Below are 25,329 nucleotides of genomic sequence, written 5' to 3'. Positions count from 1 at the left end.
CCAACCTCCTATAGCCTAGCCAACCTCCTATAACCTTGCTTACCTCTTATAGCCTAGGCTACCTCTTATAACCTAGCCAACCTCCTATAGCCTAGCCAACCTCTTATAGCCTCTTATACCCTAGCCAACCTCCTATAGCCTTGCTTACCTCTTATAGCCTAACCAACCTCTAATACCCTAGCCAACCTCTTATAGCCTAACCAACCTCTAATAGCCTAGCCAACCTCTTATAGCCTAACCAACCTCTAATAGCCTAGCCAACCTCTTATAGCCTAACCAACCTCTAATAGCCTAGCCAACCTCTTATAGCCTAACCAACCTCTAATACCCTAGCCAACCTCTTATAGCCTAACCAACCTCTAATAGCCTAGCCAACCTCTTATAGCCTAACCAACCTCTAATAGCCTAGCCAACCTCCTATAGCCTTGCTTACCTCTTATAGCCTAGGCTACCTCTTATAACCTAGCCTCCCTCCTATAGCCTTGCTTACCTCTTATAGCCTAACCAACCTCTAATAGCCTAGCCAACCTTCTATAGCCTTGCTTACCTCTTATAGCCTAGGCTACCTCTTATAACCTAGCCTACCTCTTGTAGCCTAGCCAACTCTTTTAACCAAGACAACCTCTTATAGCCTAGCCAACTCCTTATAGTCTAGCCTACCTCTTATAGCCTAGCCTACGTCTTATAACCTCTTATTGCTTTGCCTACCTCTTATAGCCTCTTATAGCCTCGTATAGCCTAGCCTATCTCTTATAGCCTCTTATATCCTGGCCTACCTCTTATAGCCTAGCCAAACTCTTGTAGCCTAGCCTACCTCTTATAACCTAGCCAACCTCTTATAGCCTAGGCAACCTCTTATAGCCTAGCCTACCTCTTATATCCTAGCCAACCTCTTATAGCCTAGCCAACCTCTTATAGCCTAGCCAACCTCTTATAGCCTAGCCAACCTCTTATAGCCTACCTCTTATAGCCTAGCCTACCTCTTATAGCCTAGCCAACCTCTTATAGCCTAGCCTACCTCTTATAGCCTAGCCAACCTCTTATAGCCTAGCCAACCTCTTATAGCCTAGCCAACCTGTCAAGCTTACAGATGAGCAGTAGCTCAGTGTGATATCTTTTGCCAGATATCACTTTCTTGTTGGAGAATCAGGATTAACTGGATAAACATACTCTTACTATTATACCCTGTTAGAAAAGCATATATCTGATGGTGCGCTGTTATAATGTATATCAGTGGAAATAGTTCTGATGGTGTGCTGTTATACTGTATATCACTGGAAATAGTTTGGCTTAGTAGGATACAGAAGTTTGTATTGAGTTTCTGATTGTTAGAGATGGGGGGGGGGGGTATCTGTAGATAATTGTGAGTTGTGTGTCTGTATTAGAGGGGGGGTGGGAGATCTGAAAGCATGTTTTATATCAAGATGGGAAAAGAAATCAAACTGGATTGTGGAATGTAAACTATTCTCCTGTTTACTTGGAGTATGTAGTGGTGGTGTCTGCCAAGTTGTCTGGCTTAAAGGAATATTATTACCCCAGATCTTCACTATTTGAGTGTAAACTACTAAACCGTAGATATTTGCTTTCCTTGCAGTTCATAGTTTGATATTGTGTAGAAAGTTATCCCTTGCCCTTAATCACGTCCCTGTACCGTGTCAATGTTACTGGTTGTTGTTGTTTACAAATTACACTCGGAAAAACAAAATGGGGGTTTTTGTTTGGTTGACGTTCATACAGGGTTTCATTTAAAAAAAAATTTTTTTTAAAGAATTTTAATTTTATTAAAATATAATAAAACACAGCCACGGTCAAATACAATTTTTTTTGTTTTTACTGTACAGGTCAGAATCAAAGGTAATAATCACAGGCGATAATCACGGGTAGTAACCACGGGTGATAACCACGGGTGATAACCACGGGTGATAACCACGGGTAGTACCACGGGTGATAATCACAGGCGATAACCACGGGTGATAACCACGGGTGATAACCACGGGTGATAACCACGGGCGATAATCACGGGAGATAACCACGGGTAATAACCACGGGTAGTAACCACGGGTAGTAACCACGGGTAATAATCACAGGCGATAACCACGGGTAATAACCACGGGTAATAACCACGGGTGATAACCACGGGTGATAACCACGGGCGATAATCACGGGCGATAACCACGGGTAATAACCACGGGTAGTAACCACGGGTAGTAACCACAGGTGATAACCACGGGTGATAATCACGGGCAATAACCACGGGTAATAACCACGGGTAGTAACCACGGGTAATAACCACGGGTAATAACCACGGGTAGTAACCACGGGTAATAACCACGGGTAGTAACCACGGGTAGTAACCACGGGTAGTAACCACGGGTAATAACCACGGGTGATAATTCCTAATTATCCTTTTCTAAAAAGGACTTCAGAAAAGGATCATACCACCTCTGATTCCACTATTTCAATATCAAAGCTTACAATTTTGAGACACAGACGCATTAGGTTCACAATACCACAGGCTACGTATTTCAAAGATACATTTATTGTCAACTTCTACTTAAAAGAACCAGTTTACATGAAGGTAATTCACAGAATTCAGAAAGCCAAAAGCTTGACTCAACATTTTGAATAAGTCATAATTCATACATTATGCAGAAGCAAACGTTGAATAAAAGGTGTATTTACAAAGGCTTCCGACCATTTAGCTCATGTGTTCAAGTTTATGTTCAAGACCAGTCTAAATGTAAAGGAGATGAATCAGAAACAACAGAGAGAAGTGACACGCTAACGTTTCAGTCCCAATCCACTAGCCTTCTGAAAGACACTGAGAAAAGACCTGGGCACAATTTTTTTTTTTACAGAAGAAACGTTCAGACAGAAATGGAATGTATGGTGTAGACGACCAGTCATAACAGATGGTCTTGTCTTTGTCAAGTAGATTAGGGAATTGTGTTGAATCTATTCAGTACATGTCTGCCTGTCTGGCTGAAAGCCCTGTAGAAGCTGTCTGTATTACTACTGTAACGTTATTTAATAACCAGGAAGTCCATTAACGTTGGAAAACTTTCCCTAAATCCTCTAGTTATACAGAAATCCTGTTTGGAGTATTCCGGATTCCCTGCTTATTCCCTACTGATTCTAGCCTGTTGAGGATAGGGGGCAGTATTTTCACGGCCGGATGAAAAACGTACCCAAATTAAACTGGTTACTACTCTTGCCCAGAAACTAGAATATGCATATTATTAGTAGATTTGGATAGAAAACACTCTGAAGTTTCTAAAACCGTTTGAATGGTGTCTGTGAGTGTAACAGAACTCATATGGCAGGCAAAAACCTGAGAAAAATTCAACCAGGAAGTGGAGGATCTGAGAATTGTAGTTCTTTTTTCTAATCCCTTTCGAAACTACAGTGTCTGTGGGGTCACGTTTCACTTCCTAAGGCTTCAATTGGCTGTCAAAAGCCTTAAGAAAGTTGTTTCATCTGTCTCCTGTAACTAGGCAGAGTATAGGAGCTCAGTCACTGAGTGGACTGCCTGGGGACAAAGGGATTGGATATGCGCGGTCCCGCAAGTGCGCTGTTCCTTCTTTTTCTCCTTGAATGAATACGCTATTGTCCGGTTGGAAAACAATCGCATTTTTACGTTAAAAATCACATAAAGATTGATTTTAAACAACGTTTGACATGCTTCTAAGTACGGTAATGGAACATTTTGACTTTTTGTGTCTCGAATTGTACTCGCGCGTTATGCCTTTGGATAGTGACCTGAATGCACGAACAAAACGGAGGTATTTGGACATAAATATGGATTATTTTGAACAAAAACAACATTTCTTGTGGAAGTAGCAGTCCTGGGAGTGCATTCTGACTAAGATCAGCAAAGGTAAGAGAATATTTATAATCCTAATTCTGAGTTTAGGTGACCCCGAACTTGGTGTGTGTCTGTATAGCTTGCTGTGATGGCGAGCTATGTACTCAGAATATTGAAAAATGTGCTTTCTCCGTAAAGCTATTTAAAATCTGACACAGCGGTTGCATAAAGGAGTTCTGTATCTATAATTCTTAAAATAATTGTATTGTATTTTGTCAACGTTTATGATGAGTATTTTTGTAAATTCACCGGAAGTTTTTGGTGGGAATACATTTTCTGAACATCACGCGCCAATGTAAAATGCTGTTTTTGGATATAAATATGAACTTTATCGAACAAAACATACATGTATTGTGTAACATGATGTCCTAGGAGTGTCATCTGATGAAGATCGTCAAAGGTTAGTGCTTCATTTAGCTGTGTTTTGGGTTTTTGTGACATATATCCTTGCTTGGAAAATGGCTGTGTGGTTATTTTGGCCTATGTACTCTCCTAACATAATCTAATGTTTTGCTTTCGCTGTGAAATCGGACAATGTGGTTGGATTAAGGAGAAGTGTATCTTTAAAATGGTTGTAAAATAGTGAGAGAATAAAATAATGAGAAATTGAAATTATTAGATTTTTGAGGTTTGTATTTCGCGCCCTGCTGTTCCATTGGATGTTGGCTAGGCGTTCTGCTAGCGGAACGTCTGTTCTCAACAGGCTCTAGGACTCCTCCAACTAGGATTTCTGGAAAACCTGGGAATTTTGGAAAAGTTACCGAAATTTCACAACCTTACAGAAGACCTTTCCCCCCGGGGAGTCTTTTGTTTAGCGGTACTTTCCGACGGGAAGAGACTTGAGGCAGGTGAAGCTGTCTGGGGACTTGGACAGCAGCACTGGGTTCCCATCCAACCTCACCTCTATCAGGTTGGGTCTGATGTAGTACGTGTTGTTGCCATTACAGAACGTGTCGGTGGTGACATCAGTGATGTTGTTGTTCTGTAATGGCAGAGAAAAGAGAGAAGAAGAGCAGGATCATTATTACTCTAGGACAGGGATGGGCAACTTTGATGGGGTAGTGAATCATGTGGGGCCGCAGTGGCTCGCGGGTCTGCGTACGCACATCCATACCTACACATGCTGACAAGTTATTTTGTGCAATCAAACTATTTGTGCAGTTAAAGTACTTAAAGGTGCAATATGCAGAAATAGCTCCACCATTTCCTGGTTGCAAAAATGTCAGTTTATGTGACAAATAAGGACTGTGTAGAGAATGTAGAGTGTAGAGAATTATTGTACCATCTAAACCACTGTGAAATATATTTTCCATAACCAAGAATATTGTATTTTTAGCTGTTTGAAGCTGGTGGACAAAACCGAAAGTAAAAGACGCAAAAACTAAACTTGAGAACGGGAAGCATAGAAATACCGCACATAGAACAGATCTACCACTTCTTAGACTTGCTTTTAATGAGAATGACAGATCTATAAAATAACATTTCTATGTGAATTTGGTTCGAGTCGCCCAAAAAGTGATACATTGCAGCTTTAACTCTCTTCACTAAATGCATTTTAAAAGTAGCCAGGGCCGTCCCTGGCCTTTTACTCTCAAAAGTAAGTTCAGAGTTCTGGGCCATCAGTTGCCCATCCCTGGGTAAGGGTAATCCCTGCTCTAGGAGTTTTTCTTGATCATGTATGAGCAGGAGAAACTCATGCCCCAGACAGCACTCAGAGAGCAGTGCTTTTTTGACCAACACATGAAGACAGCAGAGCTATTTGACCATTTCAATACTTTTTCCTGGTCAGGTCAAGCAGTTAGGTAAAGCACTCAGATTTCTGGGTGGGAAACTTTGGAAAAGTTTCTGAAACTTTGCTAGCCCTGTCAGGATAAACTCAGACTCCTATGCATGCCGTTTTGAACTCATTCTGTAGTGTCCAGTCTGAGTCTAGTGTGTGGTACTGACCTGTAGGTGAATAATGCGAACGCTCTCAGGGATCACTGGCACGGCCTCCAGCTCATTGTCTCCGAGGAACAGGTTAACCAGCTGCTTCAGTTTCTGCATGAAATCACCAACGTTATTAAATGTGCTGATGACGATCCATCTTGAAATATCCTCTTGGACTTTTAATAGTCAGTATACAAGGATTATTTCTCATTCCTTTTTACAACTCCATCCTTTCTAACATGCAAGGGTATGTTATTAAGTGGAAGGTAGTCCTGGAAATGCTCCAATCAGCCACCTGACGAGCCACAGTCAAGCACACAAGGTGGCTAAAATTGTAGCTAGCTACACAATCACTCAACGTCTTACCTGACAAAGATCCCAGTGGGATGGAAACATTGCTGTTGAGTATCTTAATACACCACTTGGGAGTATAAAAGACTGAAACATACCTTGAAGGCGTTGGCCTTGACCCCTTTGGTTTTGAGATGATTGTGGTTGGCGTTGAAGGTTGTGAGCTTGCCGGGCAGCATGGGCAGCTTGACCAGATGGTTCTCAGCCAAATTGAGTTCCTCCAACAGGGTAAGCTTGGAGAACGCTCCGTCCTGGATCTCCGAGATCAGGTTCCCCGTCAGGTCGATTCTCTTCAGAGTCACTGGAGATAAGATGGAAAATAGAACGTAGAACAAAGAACATACTCTAATTCTAGAATCAGAATCGAACATAAGTTCAGAGATCAGGTTCCCCATCAGGTCGATCCTCTACAGAATATATTGGAGTAGAATAGAATAGAACTTAATTGTCGATCCGAGGTTGTAAAATTGCGAAATTGCTGTTTTATCTAACACATAGCACTGCTAAGCTATAGCCCTCATGCTCTGATGGGAATGGTTAATCTATAAATAAAGTAAGTTATGCAATATTTTGACTAATTTCCACATGTACACACAGAGATATGGATGATTCAGAACTATCCTTCTGGGAGTTTAAACTTCTGCAGGGTAAATCTAAAACTGGGATAGAGACCGAGAGAGTTTGCCAGACATTCCGTCTCGCCAGCTTTAAATCCAGATGTGCCTCTACTTATGTCAGTAAAGGTCCATGGCCGGGCCTCGAGGGGCCCACATAACATCAACGAACACAAACACATGCCCAACTAAAGGAAGCACTTAGATGTCTACAGACCCTCCGCAAGGCCAATAAATGTCCATCTGTTATCTTTCCTTCTTCCCTGAATGAATGTTCCTCTGCATATATTGGACATGTTCCAGTAGTATTATATATATTGGACATGTTCCAGTAGTATTATATATATTGGACATGTTCCAGCAGTATTATATATGTTGGACATGTTCCAGTAGTATTATATATATTGGACATGTTCCAGTAGTATTATATATATTGGACATATTCCAGTAGTATTATATATATTGGACATGTTCCATTGGTATTATATATGTTGGACATGTTCCAGTAGTATTATAAATATTGGACATGTTCCAGTAGTATTATATATATTGGACATGTTCCAGTAGTATTATATATATTGGACATGTTCCAGTAGTATTATATATATTGGACATGTTCCATTGGTATTATATATGTTGGACATGTTCCAGTAGTATTATATATATTGGACATATTCCAGTAGTATTATATATATTGGACATGTTCCATTGGTATTATATATGTTGGACATGTTCCAGTAGTATTATATATATTGGACATGTTCCAGTAGTATTATAAATATTGGACATGTTCCAGTAGTATTATATATATTGGACATGTTCCAGTAGTATTATATATATTGGACATGTTCCATTGGTATTATATATGTTGGACATGTTCCAGTAGTATTATAAATATTGGACATGTTCCAGTAGTATTATAAATATTGGACATGTTCCAGTAGTATTATATATATTGGACATGTTCCAGTAGTATTATAAATATTGGACATGTTCCAGTAGTATTATATATATTGGACATGTTCCAGTAGTATTATATATATTGGACATGTTCCAGTAGTATTATATATATTGGACATGTTCCAGTAGTATTATAAATATTGGACATGTTCCAGTAGTATTATATATATATATATTGGACATGTTCCAGTAATATTATATATATTGGACATGTTCCAGTAGTATTATATATGTATATATTGGACATGTTCCAGTAGTATTATATATATATATGGACATGTTCCAGTAGTATTATATATGTTGGACATGTTCCAGTAGTATTATAAATATTGGACATGTTCCAGTAGTATTATATATATTGGACATGTTCCAGTAGTATTATATATATTGGACATGTTCCAGTAGTATTATATATATTGGACATTTTCCAGTAGTATTATATATATTGGACATGTTCCAGTAGTATTATATATATTGGACATGTTCCAGTAGTATTATAAATATTGGACATGTTCCAGTAGTATTATATATATTGGACATGTTCCAGTAGTATTATATATGCTGGACATGTTCCATTGGTATTATATATGTTGGACATGTTCCAGTAGTATTATAAATATTGGACATGTTCCAGTAGTATTATATATATTGGACATGTTCCAGTAGTATTATAAATATTGGACATGTTCCAGTAGTATTATAAATATTGGACATGTTCCAGTAGTATTATATATATTGGACATGTTCCAGTAGTATTATATATATATATATAGGACATGTTCCAGTAGTATTATATATATTGCTCAAAAAATAAAGGGAACACTAAAATAACACATCCTAGATCTGAATGAATGAAATAATCTTATTAAATACTTTTTTCTTTACATAGTGGAATGTGCTGACAACAAAATCACACAAAAATAAGCAATGGAAATCCAATTTATCAACCCATGGAGGTCTGGATTTGGAGTCACACTCAAAATTAAAGTGGAAAACCACACTACAGGCTGATCCAACTTTGATGTAATGTCCTTAAAACAAGTCAAAATGAGGCTCAGTAGTGTGTGTGGCCTCTACGTGCCTGTATGACCTCCCTACAACACCTGGGCATGCTCCTGATGAGGTGGCGGATGGTCTCCTGAGGGATCCCCTCCCAGACCTGGACTAAAGCATCCGCCAACTCCTGGACAGTCTGTGGTGCAACGTGGCGTTGGTGGATGGAGCGAGACATGATGTCCCAGATGTGCTCAATTGGATTCAGGTCTGGGGAACGGGCGGGCCAGTCCATAGCATCAATGCCTTTCTCTTGCAGGAACTGCTAACACACTCCAGCCACATGAGGTCTAGCATTGTCTTGCATTAGGAGGAACCCAGGGCCAACTGCACCAGCATATGGTCTCACAAGGGGTCTGAGGATCTCATCTAGGTACCTAATGGCAGTCAGGCTACCTCTGGCGAGCACATGGAGGGCTGTGTGGCCCCCCAAAGAAATGCCACCCCACACCATGACTGACCCACCGCCAAACTGGCCATGCTGGAGGATGTTGCAGGCAGCAGAACGTTCTCCACGGCGTCTCCAGACTCTGTCACGTCTGTCACATGTGCTCAGTGTGAACATGCTTTCATCTGTGAAGAGCACAGGGCGCCAGTGGCGAATTTGCCAATCTTGGTGTTCTCTGGCAAATGCCAAACGTCCTGCATGGTGTTGGGCTGTAAGCACAACCCCCACCTGTGGACGTCGGGCCCTCTACCACCCTCATGGAGTCTGTTTCTGACTGTTTGAGCAGACACACCCCCCTGTGGCTCATTTGGTAGAGCATGGTGTTTGCAACGCCAGCATGGTGTGTGCAATGCCAGGGTTGTGGGTTCGATTCCCACAAGGGGCCAGGACAAAAATAAATGTATGAAATGTATGTATTCACTACTGTAAGTCGCTCTGGATAAGAGCGTCTGCTAAATGACTAAAATGTAAATGTAAATTTGTGGCCTGCTGGAGGTCATTTTGCAGGGCTCTGGCAGTGCTTCTCCTGCTCCTCCTTGCACAAAGGTGGAGGTAGCGGTCCTGCTGCTGGGTTGTTGCCCTCCTACGGCCTCTTCCACGTCTCCTGATGTACTGCCCTGTCTCCTGGTAGCGCCTCTATGCTCTGGACACTACGCTGACAGACACAGCAAACCTTCTTGCCACAGCTCGCATTGATGTGCCATCCTGGATGAGCTGCACTACCTGAGCCACTTGTGTGGGTTGTAGACTCCGTCTCATGCTACCACTAGAGTGAAAGCACCGCCAGCATTCAAAAGTGACCAAAACATCAGCCAGGAAGCATAGGAACTGAGAAGTGGTCTGTGGTCACCACCTGCAGAACCACTCCTTTATTGGGGGTGTCTTGCTAATTGCCTATAATTTCCACCTGTTGTCTATTCCATTTGCACAACAGCATGTGAAATCTATTGTCAATCAGTGTTGCTTCCTAAGTGGACAGTTTGATTTCACAGAAGTGTGGTTGACTTGGAGTTACATTGTGTTGTTTAAGTGTTCCCTTTATTTTTTTGAGCAGTGTATATACATTGGACATGTTCCAGTAGTATTATATATATATTGGACATGTTCCAGTAGTATTACTTCCCAGGTTTCTAGAAATCCTGGTGTATCCCAGATATCTGGCTTCAGGTGAAAATTAGCAAGGAGAGGATCCTCCAACCAGGACATTTGGAAAAATCAGTTTTCTTTGGATCTGGAAACTTCCCTACTCACCGATATCTGCGAAGTCTTTATTGGTGATCTTGTTGATCTTGTTATAGCGTGCGTAGAAGTAGGCAGTCTCCTTGGGCAGGGTGGGCACAGCAGTCATCTCTGGAACGACCTCCTCACAGTACACAGAGCCGGTCAGACACACACACAGCAGGCATGTGGGCAGCTCTGGAGACACAGAACACACAAGATGGATGGATGGATGGATGGATGGATGGATGGATGGGTGGGTGAATGGATTGACTGACAGATTTTTGTGTCATTAAAGGGTCTTGAATCTTTCAGATGCCCAACCTACAGTTGAAGTCGGAAGTTTACATACACCTTAGCGAAATACATTTAAACTCAGTTTTTCACAATTCCCGACATTTAATCCTAGTAAGTATTCCCTGTTTTAGGTCAGTTAGGATCACCACTTTATTTTAAGAATGTGAAATGTCAGAATAATAGTAGAGAAAATGATTTATTTCAGATTATATTTCTTTCATCACATTCCCAGTGGGTCAGAAGTTTACATACACTCAATCAGTATTTGGTAGCATTGCCTTTAAATTGTTTAACTTGGGTCAAACGTTACGGGTAGCCGTCCCCAAGCTTCCCACAATAAGTTGGGTGAATTTTGGCCCATTCCTCCTGACAGAGCTGGTGTAACTGAGTCAGTTTTGAGGGCCTCCTTGCTCGCACATGCTTTTTCAGTTCTTCCCACAAATGTTCTATGGGATTGAGGTCAGGGCTTTGTGATGGCCACTCCAATACCTTGACTTTGTTATCCTTAAGCTATTTTGCCACAACTTTGGAAGTGTGCTTGGGGTCATTGTCCATTTGGAAGACCCATTTGCGACCAAGCTTTAACTTCCTGACTGATGTCTTGAGATGTTGCTTCAACATATCTACATAATTGTCCTACCTCATGATGCCATCTATTTTGTGAAGTGCACCAGTCCCTCCTGCAGCAAAGCACCCCCACAACATGATGCTGCCACCCCCATGCTTCACGGTTGGGATGGTGTTCTTCGGCTTGCAAGCCTCCCCCTTTTTCCGCCAAACGTATCAATGGTCATTATGGCCAAACAGTTCTATTTTTGTTTCATCAGACCAGAGGACATTTCTCCAAAAAGTACCATCTTTGTCCCCATGTGCAGTTTCAAACCGTAGACTGGCTTTTTTTATGGCGGTTTTGGAGCAGTGACTTCTTCCTTGCTGAGCGGCCTTTCAGGTTATGTCGATATAGGACTCATTTTATTGTGGATATAGATATTTTTGTACCCGTTTCCTCCAGCATCTTCACAAGGTCCTTTGCTGTTGTTCTGGGATTGATTTGCACTTTTCGCACTAAAGTACGTTCATCTCTAGGAGACATAATGCATCTCCTTCCTGAGCGGTATGATGGCTGCGTGGTCCCATGGTGTTTATACTTGCGTACTATTGTTTGTACAGATGAACGTGGTACCTTCAGGTGTTTGGAAATTGCTCCCAAGGATGAACCAGACTTATGGAGGTCTACAATTTTTTTTCTGAGATCTTGGCTGATTTCTTTAGATTTTCCCATGATGTCAAGCAAAGAGGCACTGAGTTTGAAGGTAGGCCTTGAAATACATCCACAGGTACACCTCCAATTGACTGAAATTATGCCAATTAGCCTATCAGAAGCTTCTAAAGCCATGACGTCATTTTCTGGAATTATCCAAGCTATTTAAAGGCACAGTCAACTTAGTGTATGTAAACTTCTGACCCACTGGAATTGTGATACAATGAATTATAAGTGAAATAATCTGTCTGTAAACAACTGTTGGAAAAATTACTTGTGTCATGCACAAAGTAGATGTCCTAACCGACTTGCCAAAACTATAGTTTGTTAACTCCAACCTAAGTGTATCCAACCTGTTGGATAACCTTAACTTACCTCATTTGCATTCACTGTATATAGACTTTTTGTTTTCTTTTGTTCTACTGTATTATTGACTGTATGTTTTGTTTATTCCATGTGTAACTCTGTGTTGTTGTATGTTGTCGAACTGCTTCGCTTTATCTTGGCCAGGTCGCAGTTGTAAATGAGAACTTGTTCTCAACTGGCCTACCTGGTTAAATAAAGGTGAAATAAATAAATAAAAACCTAAGCGTATGTAAACTTCCGACTTCAACTGTGTTTGGGTTTATAACGTATAATAACAGACTGCATATCATCCTCTTTCATGGACACTTCTAAGATTTATTTTGGATTCGTTTACAAGGGCACTTTAGCTATTGTTGTTGCAAAAGTTGCTTTCGTTGGTTTAACTATTTCTTTAGTTTTCCTCTAGGTTTTGTCCTGGTAGCCAGGATATAATGGCTATAGGGGCCTCTGGTACTATAATGGAGGCTATAGCCAAGGTATAATGGCTATAGGGCCTCTGGTACTATAATGGAGGCTATAGCCAAGGTATAATGGCTATAGGGCCTCTGGTACTATAATGGAGGCTATAGCCAGGATATAATGGCTATAGGGGCCTCTGGTACTATAATGGAGGCTATAGCCAGGATATAATGGCTATAGGGCCTCTGGTACTATAATGGAGGCTATAGCCAGGATATAATGGCTATAGGGCCTCTGGTACTATAATGGAGGCTATAGCCAAGGTATAATGGCTATAGGGGCCTCTGGTACTATAATGGAGGCTATAGCCAAGATATAATGGCTATAGGGCCTCTGGTACTATAATGGAGGCTATAGCCAGGATATAATGGCTATAGGGGCCTCTGGTACTATAATGGAGGCTATAGCCAGGATATAATGGCTATAGGGGCCTCTGGTACTATAATGGAGGCTATAGCCAGGATATAATGGCTATAGGGGCCTCTGGTACTATAATGGAGGCTATAGCCAAGGTATAATGGCTATAGGGGCCTCTGGTACTATAATGGAGGCTATAGCCAAGGTATAATGGCTATAGGGCCTCTGGTACTATAATGGAGGCTATAGCCAGGATATAATGGCTATAGGGGCCACTGGTACTATAATGGAGGCTATAGCCAGGATATAATGGCTATAGGGCCTCTGGTACTATAATGGAGGCTATAGCCAAGGTATAATGGCTATAGGGGCCACTGGTACTATAATGGAGGCTATAGCCAAGGTATAATGGCTATAGGGGCCTCTGGTACTATAATGGAGGCTATAGCCAGGATATAATGGCTATAGGGCCTCTGGTACTATAATGGAGGCTATAGCCAAGGTATAATGGCTATAGGGGCCTCTGGTACTATAATGGAGGCTATAGCCAGGATATAATGGCTATAGGGGCCTCTGGTACTATAATGGAGGCTATAGCCAGGATATAATGGCTATAGGGGCCTCTGGTACTATAATGGAGGCTATAGCCAAGGTATAATGGCTATAGGGGCCTCTGGTACTATAATGGAGGCTATAGCCAAGGTATAATGGCTATAGGGGCCTCTGGTACTATAATGGAGGCTATAGCCAGGATATAATGGCTATAGGGCCTCTGGTACTATAATGGAGGCTATAGCCAAGGTATAATGGCTATAGGGGCCTCTGGTACTATAATGGAGGCTATAGCCAAGGTATAATGGCTATAGGGGCCTCTGGTACTATAATGGAGGCTATAGCCAAGGTATAATGGCTATAGGGGCCTCTGGTACTATAATGGAGGCTATAGCCAAGGTATAATGGCTATAGGGCCTCTGGTACTATAATGGAGGCTATAGCCAGGATATAATGGCTATAGGGCCTCTGGTACTATAATGGAGGCTATAGCCAAGGTATAATGGCTATAGGGCCACTGGTACTATAATGGAGGCTATAGCCAAGGTATAATGGCTATAGGGCCACTGGTACTATAATGGAGGCTATAGCCAAGGTATAATGGCTATAGGGCCTCTGGTACTATAATGGAGGCTATAGCCAGGATATAATGGCTATAGGGCCTCTGGTACTATAATGGAGGCTATAGCCAGGATATAATGGCTATAGGGCCACTGGTACTATAATGGAGGCTATAGCCAAGGTATAATGGCTATAGGGGCCTCTGGTACTATAATGGAGGCTATAGCCAGGATATAATGGCTATAGGGCCTCTGGTACTATAATGGAGGCTATAGCCAAGGTATAATGGCTATAGGGACCGCTGGTACTATAATGGAGGCTATAGCCAAGTCGTGAGGTTTCTCTCCTCTAAGTCATGTTTTTAATAAGCTCCGATGCTGCCTGGTGTACAGAGCAAACAATATGACCAGAGTTTTCTTCAGCCTGCCAGATGTGTGTGTGTGTGGGGGGGCACTATGAAACTTGTACTGGTTGTATTGCACCATCGATCAAGTACAGCTATAGGATTGAAATGATTTTAAATTGTATTTGAAGCCAGGTTTGTTCCTCTCCCAGGCCGACAAGAAACAGACAGACAGACAGACAGACAGACAGACAGACAGACAGACAGACAGACAGACAGACAGACAGGCAGGCAGGCAGGCAGGCAGGCAGGCAGGCGTGGTGCATGACAGCTTCCAATTAGTGCTGTTGTGTGTTCCACCCTGATCCCTTTGCTACCCCACACAGCTAGGCAGTACATCAGGAAAGAGAGTGAGTCTGGGAGAGGGAGAGGCAGGGAAAGGCATGGATAGACAGGGAGACAAAGACTGAGGCAGGGCAAGAGGGAGATGGAGAGTGAGGCAGGGGGAGAGGGAGAGTCAGAGGGAGAGACCAGTATGGACAGAGGGAGAAGGGGAGGGAGAGAAGGGCAGGGAGGGAGGAAGAGGCAGAGAGAGACCAGTATGGACAGAGGGAGAAGGGGAGGAGGAGGGGAGAGGAGGGCAGGGAGGGAGGAAGAGGCAGAGAGAGACCAGTATGGACAGAGGGAGAAGGGGAGGGAGAGAAGAAGCAGAGAAAGCTAAAGTAGCTATCTTACCTGAGGCTGGGGCATCGTCTGGTTCATCAGCAGGCAGGAAGACCATGCTGGAGTCATAGTCCTCTCCCAGCCACAACTCTGCTGCTTCTCTCTAGTGGAGGATAGAGTAACACTGTTAGGATTAACACTGTAGAGTAACACTGTTAGGATTAACACTGTAGAATAGCACTGTTAGGATTAACACTGTAGAATAACACTGTTAGGATTAACACTGTAGAATAACACTGTTAGGATTAACACTGTAGAATAACACTGTTAGGATTAACACTGTAGAATAGCACTGTTAGGGTTAACACTGTAGAGTAACACTGTTAGGGTTAACACTGTAGAGTAACACTGTTAGGGTTAACACTGTAGAGTAACACTGTTAGGATTAACACTGTAGAATAACACTGTTAGGATTAACACTGTAGAATAACACTGCTAGGATTAATACTGTAGAATAACACTGTTAGGATTAACACTGTAGAATAACACTGTTAGGATTAACACTGTAGAATAACACTGTTAGGATTAACACTGTAGAATATCACTGTTAGGATTAACACTGTAGAATAACACTGTTAGGATTAACACTGTAGAATAACACTGTTAGGATTAACACTGTAGAATAACACTGTTAGGATTAACACTGTAGAATAACACTGTGTGTAGGTCCGGGGGGGGGGTCCCGTAGGTTTGGGAGAGTGTCTCGCTGGTCTGGGCGTCTATTGATCTGTTGCCTCTGTGTGTTGGGGCTACGTTTGAGTTTGAATTGTTAGTGTACTGGACAGTTACGGCAGGAAAATTCCCCTAACTTTCCCAAATAATCCAAGGTTTTCCAGAAATAAAATAAAATAAAATTGTATTTATCACATGCTCTGAATACAACAGGTGAAGACCTTACAGTGAAATGTTTACTTACAAGCACTTAACCAACAAAGCAGATTTATGAAGAAAAAAAATATTTTAATATAACAAATAATTAAGGAGCAATAATAAAATAACAATGTGGAGGCTATATACAGGGTATTACGGTACAGAGTCAATGTGGAGGCTATATACAGGGTATTACGGTACAGAGTCAATGTGGAGGCTATATACAGGGTATTACGGTACAGAGTCAATGTGGAGGCTATATACAGGGTATTACGGTACAGAGTCAATGTGGAGGCTATATACAGGGTGTTACGGTACAGAGTCAATGTAGAGGCTATATACAGGGTGTTACGGTACAGAGTCAATGTGGAGGCTATATACAGGGGGTACCGGTACAGAGTCAATGTGGAGGCTATATACAGGGGGTACCGGTACAGAGTCAATGTAGAGGCTATATACAGGGGGTACCGGTACAGAGTCAATGTGGTGGCTATATACAGGGTATTACGGTACAGAGTCAATGTGGAGGCTATATACAGGGGGTACCGGTACAGAGTCAATGTGGAGACTATATACAGGGGGTACCGGTACAGAGTCAATGTGGGGGCTATATACAGGGGGTACCGGTACAGAGTCAATGTGGAGGCTATATACAGGGTGCTACGGTACAGAGTCAATGTGGAGGCTATATACAGGGTGTACCGGTACAGAGTCAATGTGGAGGCTATATACAGGGGGTACCGGTACAGAGTCAATGTGGAGGCTATATACAGGGTGCTACGGTACAGAGTCAATGTGGAGGCTATATACAGGGGGTACCGGTACAGAGTCAATGTGGGGGCTATATACAGGGGGTACCGGTACAGAGTCAATGTAGAGGCTATATACAGGGGGTACCGGTACAGAGTCAATGTGGAGGCTATATACAGGGGGTACCGGTACAGAGTCAATGTGGAGGCTATATACAGGGGGTACCGGTACAGAGTCAATGTGGGGGCTATATACAGGGGGTACCGGTACAGAGTCAATGTGGAGGCTATATACAGGGGTACCGGTACAGAGTCAATGTGGAGGCTATATACAGGGTGTTACGGTACAGAGTCAATGTGGAGGCTATATACAGGGGGTACCGGTACAGAGTCAATGTGCGGAGGCACCGGTTAGTCAAGGTAATTGAGGTAATATGTACATGTAGGTAAAGGGGTAATAAACAGAGAGTATTTTATTTATTTATTATTTTATTTTTGTATTTTATTTCACCTTTATTTAACCAGGTAGGCAAGTTGAGAACAAGTTGAGGAGTAAAACAACATACAATCAATATGGTCATATGGTGGGAGAAAGTGCAACTTCAACACCAAGTAACTTTATATTGGCATCCCTGAAGATCTGACTGTTTCTGTCATAGATTGTTGTTGTCACGTCCTGACCATGGTAAGCTGTTATTTTCTATGGTAGAGTAGGTCAGGGTGTGACAGTGGAGGTTTATTCATTCTATGTCTTCTATTTCTATGTTGTTAGGTTCTAGTTTTTGTATTTCTATGTTGGTTTGTTTGGGATGATCTCCAATTAGAGGCAGCTGGTCCTCGTTGTCTCTAATTGGAGATCATACTTAACTAGGTTTTTTTTTTCTATCTGGGTTTTGTGGGTGATTATTTTTTGAGTAGTGTTTGTTTCACCTCTGTGTCACAGTTTGTTGTTTTGTTTATTCAGTTTATTTTATGTATTGCATAGTTTCACAGATTAAATAAAATGTGGAACGACACACACGCTGCACTGTGATCTACTCCTTTCCACAGCCTGTGACAGTTGCTGTATTTTGGAGAGATGTACTGTGATCTTCCAGCTTCTCTAGCCATCTGGCAGAAACAGCAAGTTTGAGCTTTTGTTAGCATTGTTTGCCTTTGGTGTCTTACAGGAGTATACACTCTTCACTTATTATAGTTAAACTAACTAAAAGCTGTTTAGATTCTTATTCCAGAAGTTTCTATTATTCCATTGCTGGGAATTTCAGTTGCAGCATTACAGCAGTTCTGAATCTCTTACCCATACAGTGGCTTGTGAAAGTATTCACCCCCCCTTGGGATTTTTCCTATTTTGATGCCTTACAACCTGGAATTAAAATTGATTTTTTTGTATCATTTGATTCACACAACATGCCTACCACTTTGAAGATGCAAAATATTTTTTATTGTGAAACAAACAAATAATAAGACAAAAAAAAATGAAAACTTGGGCGTGCATAACTATTCACCCACCCCCCCCCCCAAGTCAATACTTTGTAGAACCACCTTTTGCAGAAATTACAGCTGCAAGTCTCTTGGGGTATGTCTCTATATGCTTGGCACATACGGCCAGTGGGATTTTTACCCATTCTTCAAGGCAAAACTGCTCCAGCTCCTTCAAGTTGGATGGGTTCCGCTGGTGTACAGCAATCTTTAAGTCATACCACAGATTCTCAATTGGATTGTGTTCTGGGCTTTGATTAGGCCATTCCAAGACATTTAAATGTTTTCCCTTAAATCACACAAGTGTTGCTGAACACTTGGTGAACCTCCGTCCCAGTCTCAAATCTCTGGAAGACTGAAACCGGGTTCTTTCAAGAATCTCCGTGTATTTAGCGCCATCCATCATTCCTTCAATTCGGACTAGTTTCCCAGTCCCTGCCGATGAAAAACATCCCCACAGCATGATGCTGTCACCACCATGCTTCACTGTGGGGATGGTGTCTCGGGGTGATGAGAGGTGTTGGGTTTGCGCCAGACCTAACATTTTCCTTGATGGCCAGAAAGCTCAATTTTAGTCTCATCTGACCAGTGTACCTTCTTCCATCTGTTTGGGGAGTCTCCCACATGCCTTTTGGCAAACACCAAATGTGTTGCTTATTTTTTTCTTTAATCAGTGGCTTTTCTCTGGCCACTCTTCCATAAAGCCCAGCTCTGTGGAGTGTACAGCTTAAAGTGGTCTTATGGACAGATACTCCAATCTCCTCTGTGGAGCTTTGCAGCTCCTTCAGGGTTATCTTTGGTCTATTTGTTGCTTCTCTTGAGGATACCCTAGGATAGGGGGCGCCACAGCGCATTTTGAAAAAAATTCGTTCCCATTTTCAACGGCCTACTAATCAAACTCAGAAGCTAGGACATGCATATACTTATTATATATGGATAGAAAACACCCTAAAGTTTCTAAAACTGTTTGAATGGTGTCTGTGAGTATAACAGAACTCAAGTGGCAGTCAAAACCCCGAGACCGATTGAACCAGGAAGTGGAATTCTGAATTGTGGACTCGACTTCTCATCTTTCCCTATTAATCACACCGTTAACAATGGTTCAGTGAGCACTTCCTATTGCTTCCACTAGATGTCGCCAGTCTTTTCACAGTGGTTTGAGCCTTATACAGTCGAAACTCAGTGAATGAGACGCATTGGAAATTGGTCACAGGGGATGGGCCATCACCATTATGACGCCGGCGGCCCTGTCTACCCCCACCTTTGGAAACATTTTAAAACACTCTACAACCGTCCCCGTCGAATCTGATTGGCTCTCTTGGTGTTACAGGCCCTGAAGATTAATGTTTTACAACGTTTGACATGTTTGAACGAACCTAAAGGCGGGAAAATCTAATTTTATCCGAAACTGCAGCCCTGCGCACGTCAGAGAATTTGGAGAGAGCCCTAGGACGCGCTACCAACAGCAGGCTAATGGAAATGAAGGATGGACTTTTTCGACCGAAAATACATCTGTTGTGGACCTGGGATTCCTGGAAGTGCTTTCTGATGAAGACAACTAAAGGTAGGCGATTATTGACAATATTATACAAGATGAGATGTGACATGCGATTGTTCCAAGATGGCGCCGAGCTCGGTATATTAGCTCATTTTCTGAGTATCGCATCTCCTTTTATCGCAAAGTGTGATTACCCAGTAAAGTTAATTTAAAATCTGGTATGACAGGTGTTCTCAAGAGATATTCATCTATAAATGTTAGATTGACAATATAAATTTAAAAAATCGTTTTCGAATAGTAATTTAGGGAATTGTAGCACTGTTTCCCGGGGACGCATTTGAGGGGAAAATAGTTAGTCAACGTCAGACGCCGATGTAAAATGCTGTTTTTATATATAAATATGACCTTTATTGAACAAAAGAATGCATGCATTGTGTAACATGATGTCCTAGGTGTGTCATCTGATGAAGTTTGTAAAAGGTTAGTGCTGCATTTAGCTGTTTTTTGGTTATTTGTGATGCAAGTGGTTGGTCGGAAAATGGCTATGTTGCTGCTTTTTACGATGGACTCATCTAACATAATCTAATGATTTGCTTTTCCTGTAAAACCTTTTTGAAATCGGACGACGTGGGTCGATTCAGGAGAGGTGTATCTATAAAACCAAAAAAACAAAAATTCTTCTTTTTTTTTTTTATTATTATTTTTTTTAATGCTAATTGGCGATATGATTTTTCGCTGGATTTTGATCCCGCTAACGGGATGAGACGCTGAAGAGGTTTTAATGCCCTCCTTGCCTGGTCCGTGAGTTTTGGTGAGCGGCCCTCTCTTGGCAGGTTTGTTGTGGTGCCATATTCTTTCCATTTTTTAATAATGGATTTAATGGTGCTCCGTGGGATGTTCAAAGTTTCGGATATTTTTTTAGAACCCAACCCTGATCTGTACTTCTCCACGTACTTCTCCACATCTTTGTCCCTGACCTGTTTGGAGAGCTCCTTGGTCTTCATGGTGCAGCTTGCTTGGTGGGTCCCCTTGCTTAGTGGTGTTGCAGACTCTGTGGCCTTTCAGAACAGGTGTATATATATATATATATATATATATATAACTGAGATCATGTCATGTGACACTTAAATAAAATCCACCTGTGTACAATCTAATTAATTATGTGACTTCTGAAGGTAATTGGTTGCACCAGATCTTATTTAGGGGCTTCATAGCAAAGGGGGTGAATATATATGCATGCACCACTTTTCCATTTGTAATTTTAATATTTTTTTTAAGTTATTTTTTTCATTTCCCTTCACCAATTTGGACTATTTTGTGTGTGTCCATTACATTAAATCTAACTAAAAATCTATTTAAATTACTGGTTGTAATGCAGCAAAATAGAAAAAAATGCCAAGGGGGATGAATACTTTTGCAAGGCACTGTAGCTGTTCCCCCTGAACTTTTTAGCCACTGGTTGTGAACTGGTGTGGAGCCTAACCCAGCAGAGCACAGCAGTCACGACTTGTTTCTGTCTAGGTGTTCACTTGCCTGGTCTGGTAAAATAACTACTCCCCCAGGCCTCCAGTCCCTGAGCCATGACCTCCTGGCATCTGAGCCAGGGGAGCTGTTTGGATGGGACTTTTCCAGACAGGAACCTGAGCCATGACCTCCTGGTATCTGGACCAGGGGAACTGTTTGGATGGGAGTTTTCCAGACAGGAACCTGAGCCATGACCTCCTGGTATCTGAGCCAGGGGTGCTGTTTGGAGTTCTCCAGACAGAAACCTCAGTTACGCGCCATTTTAATGTTACCTAAACATTGTCGGAATGTTAACTGTGTTCTGGGTGAGCCCTGAGCTTTGGCCCCTTTGGCTTCAGAACCAGGTATGAGCCTTGGAATTTAAGCCTACCTGACGTCCATGGAACATTCAAGCCCTGAGCTTTTTTGGCCCCTTGGCAGGAGGAGGAGGGCCCCTTGGCAAATGTTTGGATGGGAGTACTCCAGACTGGAATCTCAGTTCTGCTCAATTGGGCGTTAGAGTGTTGCCTAACGTTGTAGAAACGTTCACTGTTTTCTTGGCTGTCAGACCAGGGCTGCTGTGAGTTCCTAGACTGCTTCTGCTCCATTGGGACTCCATTGGTTACATACAGTACCTTACCCCAACATAACCTAACATTATAGGAAGGTTAACTGTTTGCTGGGTGAGTATTGAGCGCTGGCCTCTTAGCAAGGGGAGAAGCAGGGCCCCTTGGCTTCAGAGACAGGACTGCTGTTTGGATAGGGGTTCACTGCTTCATACCTCAACTCAGTTGGAGACTCCCGCAGCAACCAAACTAAATTTGGCCTCCATTGGAATGTTACCCAAAGTTATAGGAATGTTAACTGTTTGCTGAGTGAGCCCTGAATCCTGGCCCCTTGGCAGCTAAACCAGGTCTGTTGTTTGGAAAGGAGCTCAGCAGACTGGAACCAACCTGATTGTCATGAGCCCTGGAGGCAAAACTCAGTGCTTTCCGCTAGATGGGCCAGCTGCTAAGTAAAATTGGCTATATTGTAAATAATCATGAAAACTAAAATGTGCTTTTTTGGTCTTAATTTAAAGGAACGATTCACTCATTTTGAGTATAGTTTTTTTGTGCATTTCTGTATTATGTTATATCGATTCCCGGGGTCATGTTTCATGTGTATCTGAGATATTCTCTGTTCAAGCAGGCAGAAATACAGGCAGTATAATGAGTATGGTATCATATGGATGAATCTTCCTTTTAAGGTTAGGGTTAGGCATTAGGGCTTGCAGTGTTAGGGTTAGGTTTAAAATCAGATTGCATGACTTCATGAGTCGTATCAATAAATGCCAACCTGCGTTCTGTTCAGCTGGAGCTTTGGAATGTTACCTAATATTTAAGGAGCATGAACTGTTGGCTGGGTGAACCCTGACCTCTAGCCCCTTAGCAGGAGGAGTTGGGCCCCTTGGCAGCTGAAGCAGGGCTGCAGTTTTGGAGTTCTCCAACCTGGAACCTCCGTTCTACTAGAGCGGTGGAAACCTCCGTTCTACTAGAGCGGTGGAACCTCCGTTCTACTAGAGCGGTGGAACCTCCGTTCTACTAGAGCGGTGGAAACCTCCATTCTACTAGAGCGGTGGAAACCTCCATTCTACTAGAGCGGTGGAACCTCCGTTCTACTAGAGCGGTGGAACCTCCGTTCTACTAGAGCGGTGGAACCTCCGTTCTACTAGAGCGGTGGAAACCTCCGTTCTACTAGAGCGGTGGAACCTCCGTTCTACTAGAGCGGTGGAACCTCCGTTCTACTAGAGCGGTGGAACCTCCGTTCTACTAGAGCGGTGGAACCTCCGTTCTACTAGAGCGGTGGAACCTCCGTTCTACTAGAGCGGTGGAACCTCCGTTCTACTAGAGCGGTGGAACCTCCGTTCTACTAGAGCGGTGGAACCTCCGTTCTACTAGAGCGGTGGAAACCTCCTTTCTACTAGAGCGGTGGAACCTCCTTTCTACTAGAGCGGTGGAACCTCCTTTCTACTAGAGCGGTGGAACCTCCTTTCTACTAGAGCGGTGGAACCTCCTTTCTACTAGAGCGGTGGAACCTCCTTTCTACTAGAGCGGTGGAACCTCCGTTCTACTAGAGCGGTGGAACCTCCGTTCTACTAGAGCGGTGGAACCTCAGTTCTACTAGAGCGGTGGAACCTCAGTTCTACTAGAGCGGTGGAACCTCAGTTCTACTAGAGCGGTGGAACCTCAGTTCTACTAGAGCGGTGGAACCTCAGTTCTACTAGAGCGGTGGAACCTCAGTTCTACTAGAGCGGTGGAACCTCCGTTCTACTAGAGCGGTGGAACCTCCGTTCTACTAGAGCGGTGGAAACTCCGTTCTACTAGAGCGGTGGAAACCTCCGTTCTACTAGAGCGGTGGAAACCTCCGTTCTACTAGAGCGGTGGAAACCTCCGTTCTACTAGAGCGGTGGAACCTCCGTTCTACTAGAGCGGTGGAACCCTCCGTTCTACTAGAGCGGTGGAACCTCCGTTCTACTAGAGCGGTGGAACCTCCGTTCTACTAGAGCGGTGGAAACCTCCGTTCTACTAGAGCGGTGGAACCTCCGTTCTACTAGAGCGGTGGAAACCTCCGTTCTACTAGAGCGGTGGAAACCTCCGTTCTACTAGAGCGGTGGAACCCTCCGTTCTACTAGAGCGGTGGAAACCTCCTGTAGCAGCAGCCCTGCCCCTGCTGTGCTGACTAATCGCAATCACTATGAGTCTGGACTGAGTCTGGAGCTCTGGACAGACAGCCCAGCCAACTGCTTTCAAATCAGTCCCTGCTGGCACAGATTTCCCCGGCAGGAATTAGACGAGAGGAGAGAGAAATGATGCTGAGTCCATCCAAATCGGACTGTTTACAGTGAAGTGGGACTGAGGCCAATGGTTATGATTTGATTTGCTACTGACATAATAATATAGATCAGTTGTTATTGCTGAGGCATTGTTCACTAACGCATAAATAAAACAACGTTTGCATACAACTAAAACAAATTGAATGTTCGAAGGAAAGTAGATTATTAGTTTTCAAAGTATAAATCAAGCAACTGGTTATGTAATTATTAGCCTCTAATTACATAGTATATATATATATGTACATACACACACACACACACAGTACCAGTCATTCCATTTTTAATTTTTTTTTTTTACTATTTTCTACATTGTAGAATAATAGTGAAGACATCAAAACTATGAAATAACACATATGGAATCATGTAGTAACCAAAAAAAGTGTTAAACAAATCAAAATTATGTTTTATGTTTGAGATTCTTCAAAGTAGCCACCCCTTTGCCTTAACGACAGCAATGCACACTCTTGGCATTATTTTCAATACTGGAAAAGAAAACTGATATAAAAATACATCTTATAAGCCTACCTTAGACCTCCTTGCTTCCAGATAAGCTTCTCTATCAAACAATACATCCTGTTGTTCCAGTCGGATGGTTGAATCCTGGTTAAAGTGTTTCCCAGTCAAGGAGAGCACCCACGGTGACAGTAGAACGGAGAAGAGTAACACTCTCACAGTTCCCATCGTGTCTGTGTGTCTGTGCTGTGGTGTGTTGTGCAAGCTATGGGCTAGTAGTAGTAGGCTATTTTCTCAGTGGCAGGCTGTGTGTAAAATGTGATTTGTCAAATCAGTATTTAAAGCCTGCAGAAGTATCTTCCAGGGGATTCTTGAAGCATGGGAGAGTTTATGGAACAGATGGTTAACCCCTTGGTTGCCAGTTTAGACAGAGGGAATCCGATCCCCTCTCCACTTTGCTGCTGCTGCTAGTCACTATGGTTATTGTGACTAACCTAATTTATGTTCCTTTAACTCCGTCTTCTAGTGAGTTTATACAAACTGTT

General features: G+C 42.6%; 1 protein-coding gene across 1 annotated transcript; it reads right to left on the bottom strand.

Annotated features, from left to right (window-relative positions):
- Positions 1–4,387: 4,387 nt before the first annotated feature.
- LOC106566248 (mimecan) lies at positions 4,388–25,182 on the bottom strand. Its single transcript, XM_045691992.1, has 6 exons — positions 24,857–25,182; positions 15,370–15,460; positions 10,472–10,636; positions 6,244–6,446; positions 5,813–5,905; positions 4,388–4,847 (listed from the first exon to the last, which is right to left on the bottom strand). The coding sequence occupies exons 1-6, from the start codon at positions 25,010–25,012 to the stop codon at positions 4,677–4,679; spliced, it is 879 nt and encodes a 292-aa protein (XP_045547948.1). The 5' UTR covers positions 25,013–25,182; the 3' UTR covers positions 4,388–4,676.
- Positions 25,183–25,329: the final 147 nt, after the last annotated feature.

The sequence above is a fragment of the Salmo salar genome, chromosome ssa12, assembly GCF_905237065.1.
Source record: "Salmo salar chromosome ssa12, Ssal_v3.1, whole genome shotgun sequence".
In the NCBI taxonomy this organism is placed as follows: Eukaryota; Metazoa; Chordata; class Actinopteri; order Salmoniformes; family Salmonidae; genus Salmo; species Salmo salar.
This window is presented reverse-complemented; position numbering and strand designations above follow the sequence as displayed.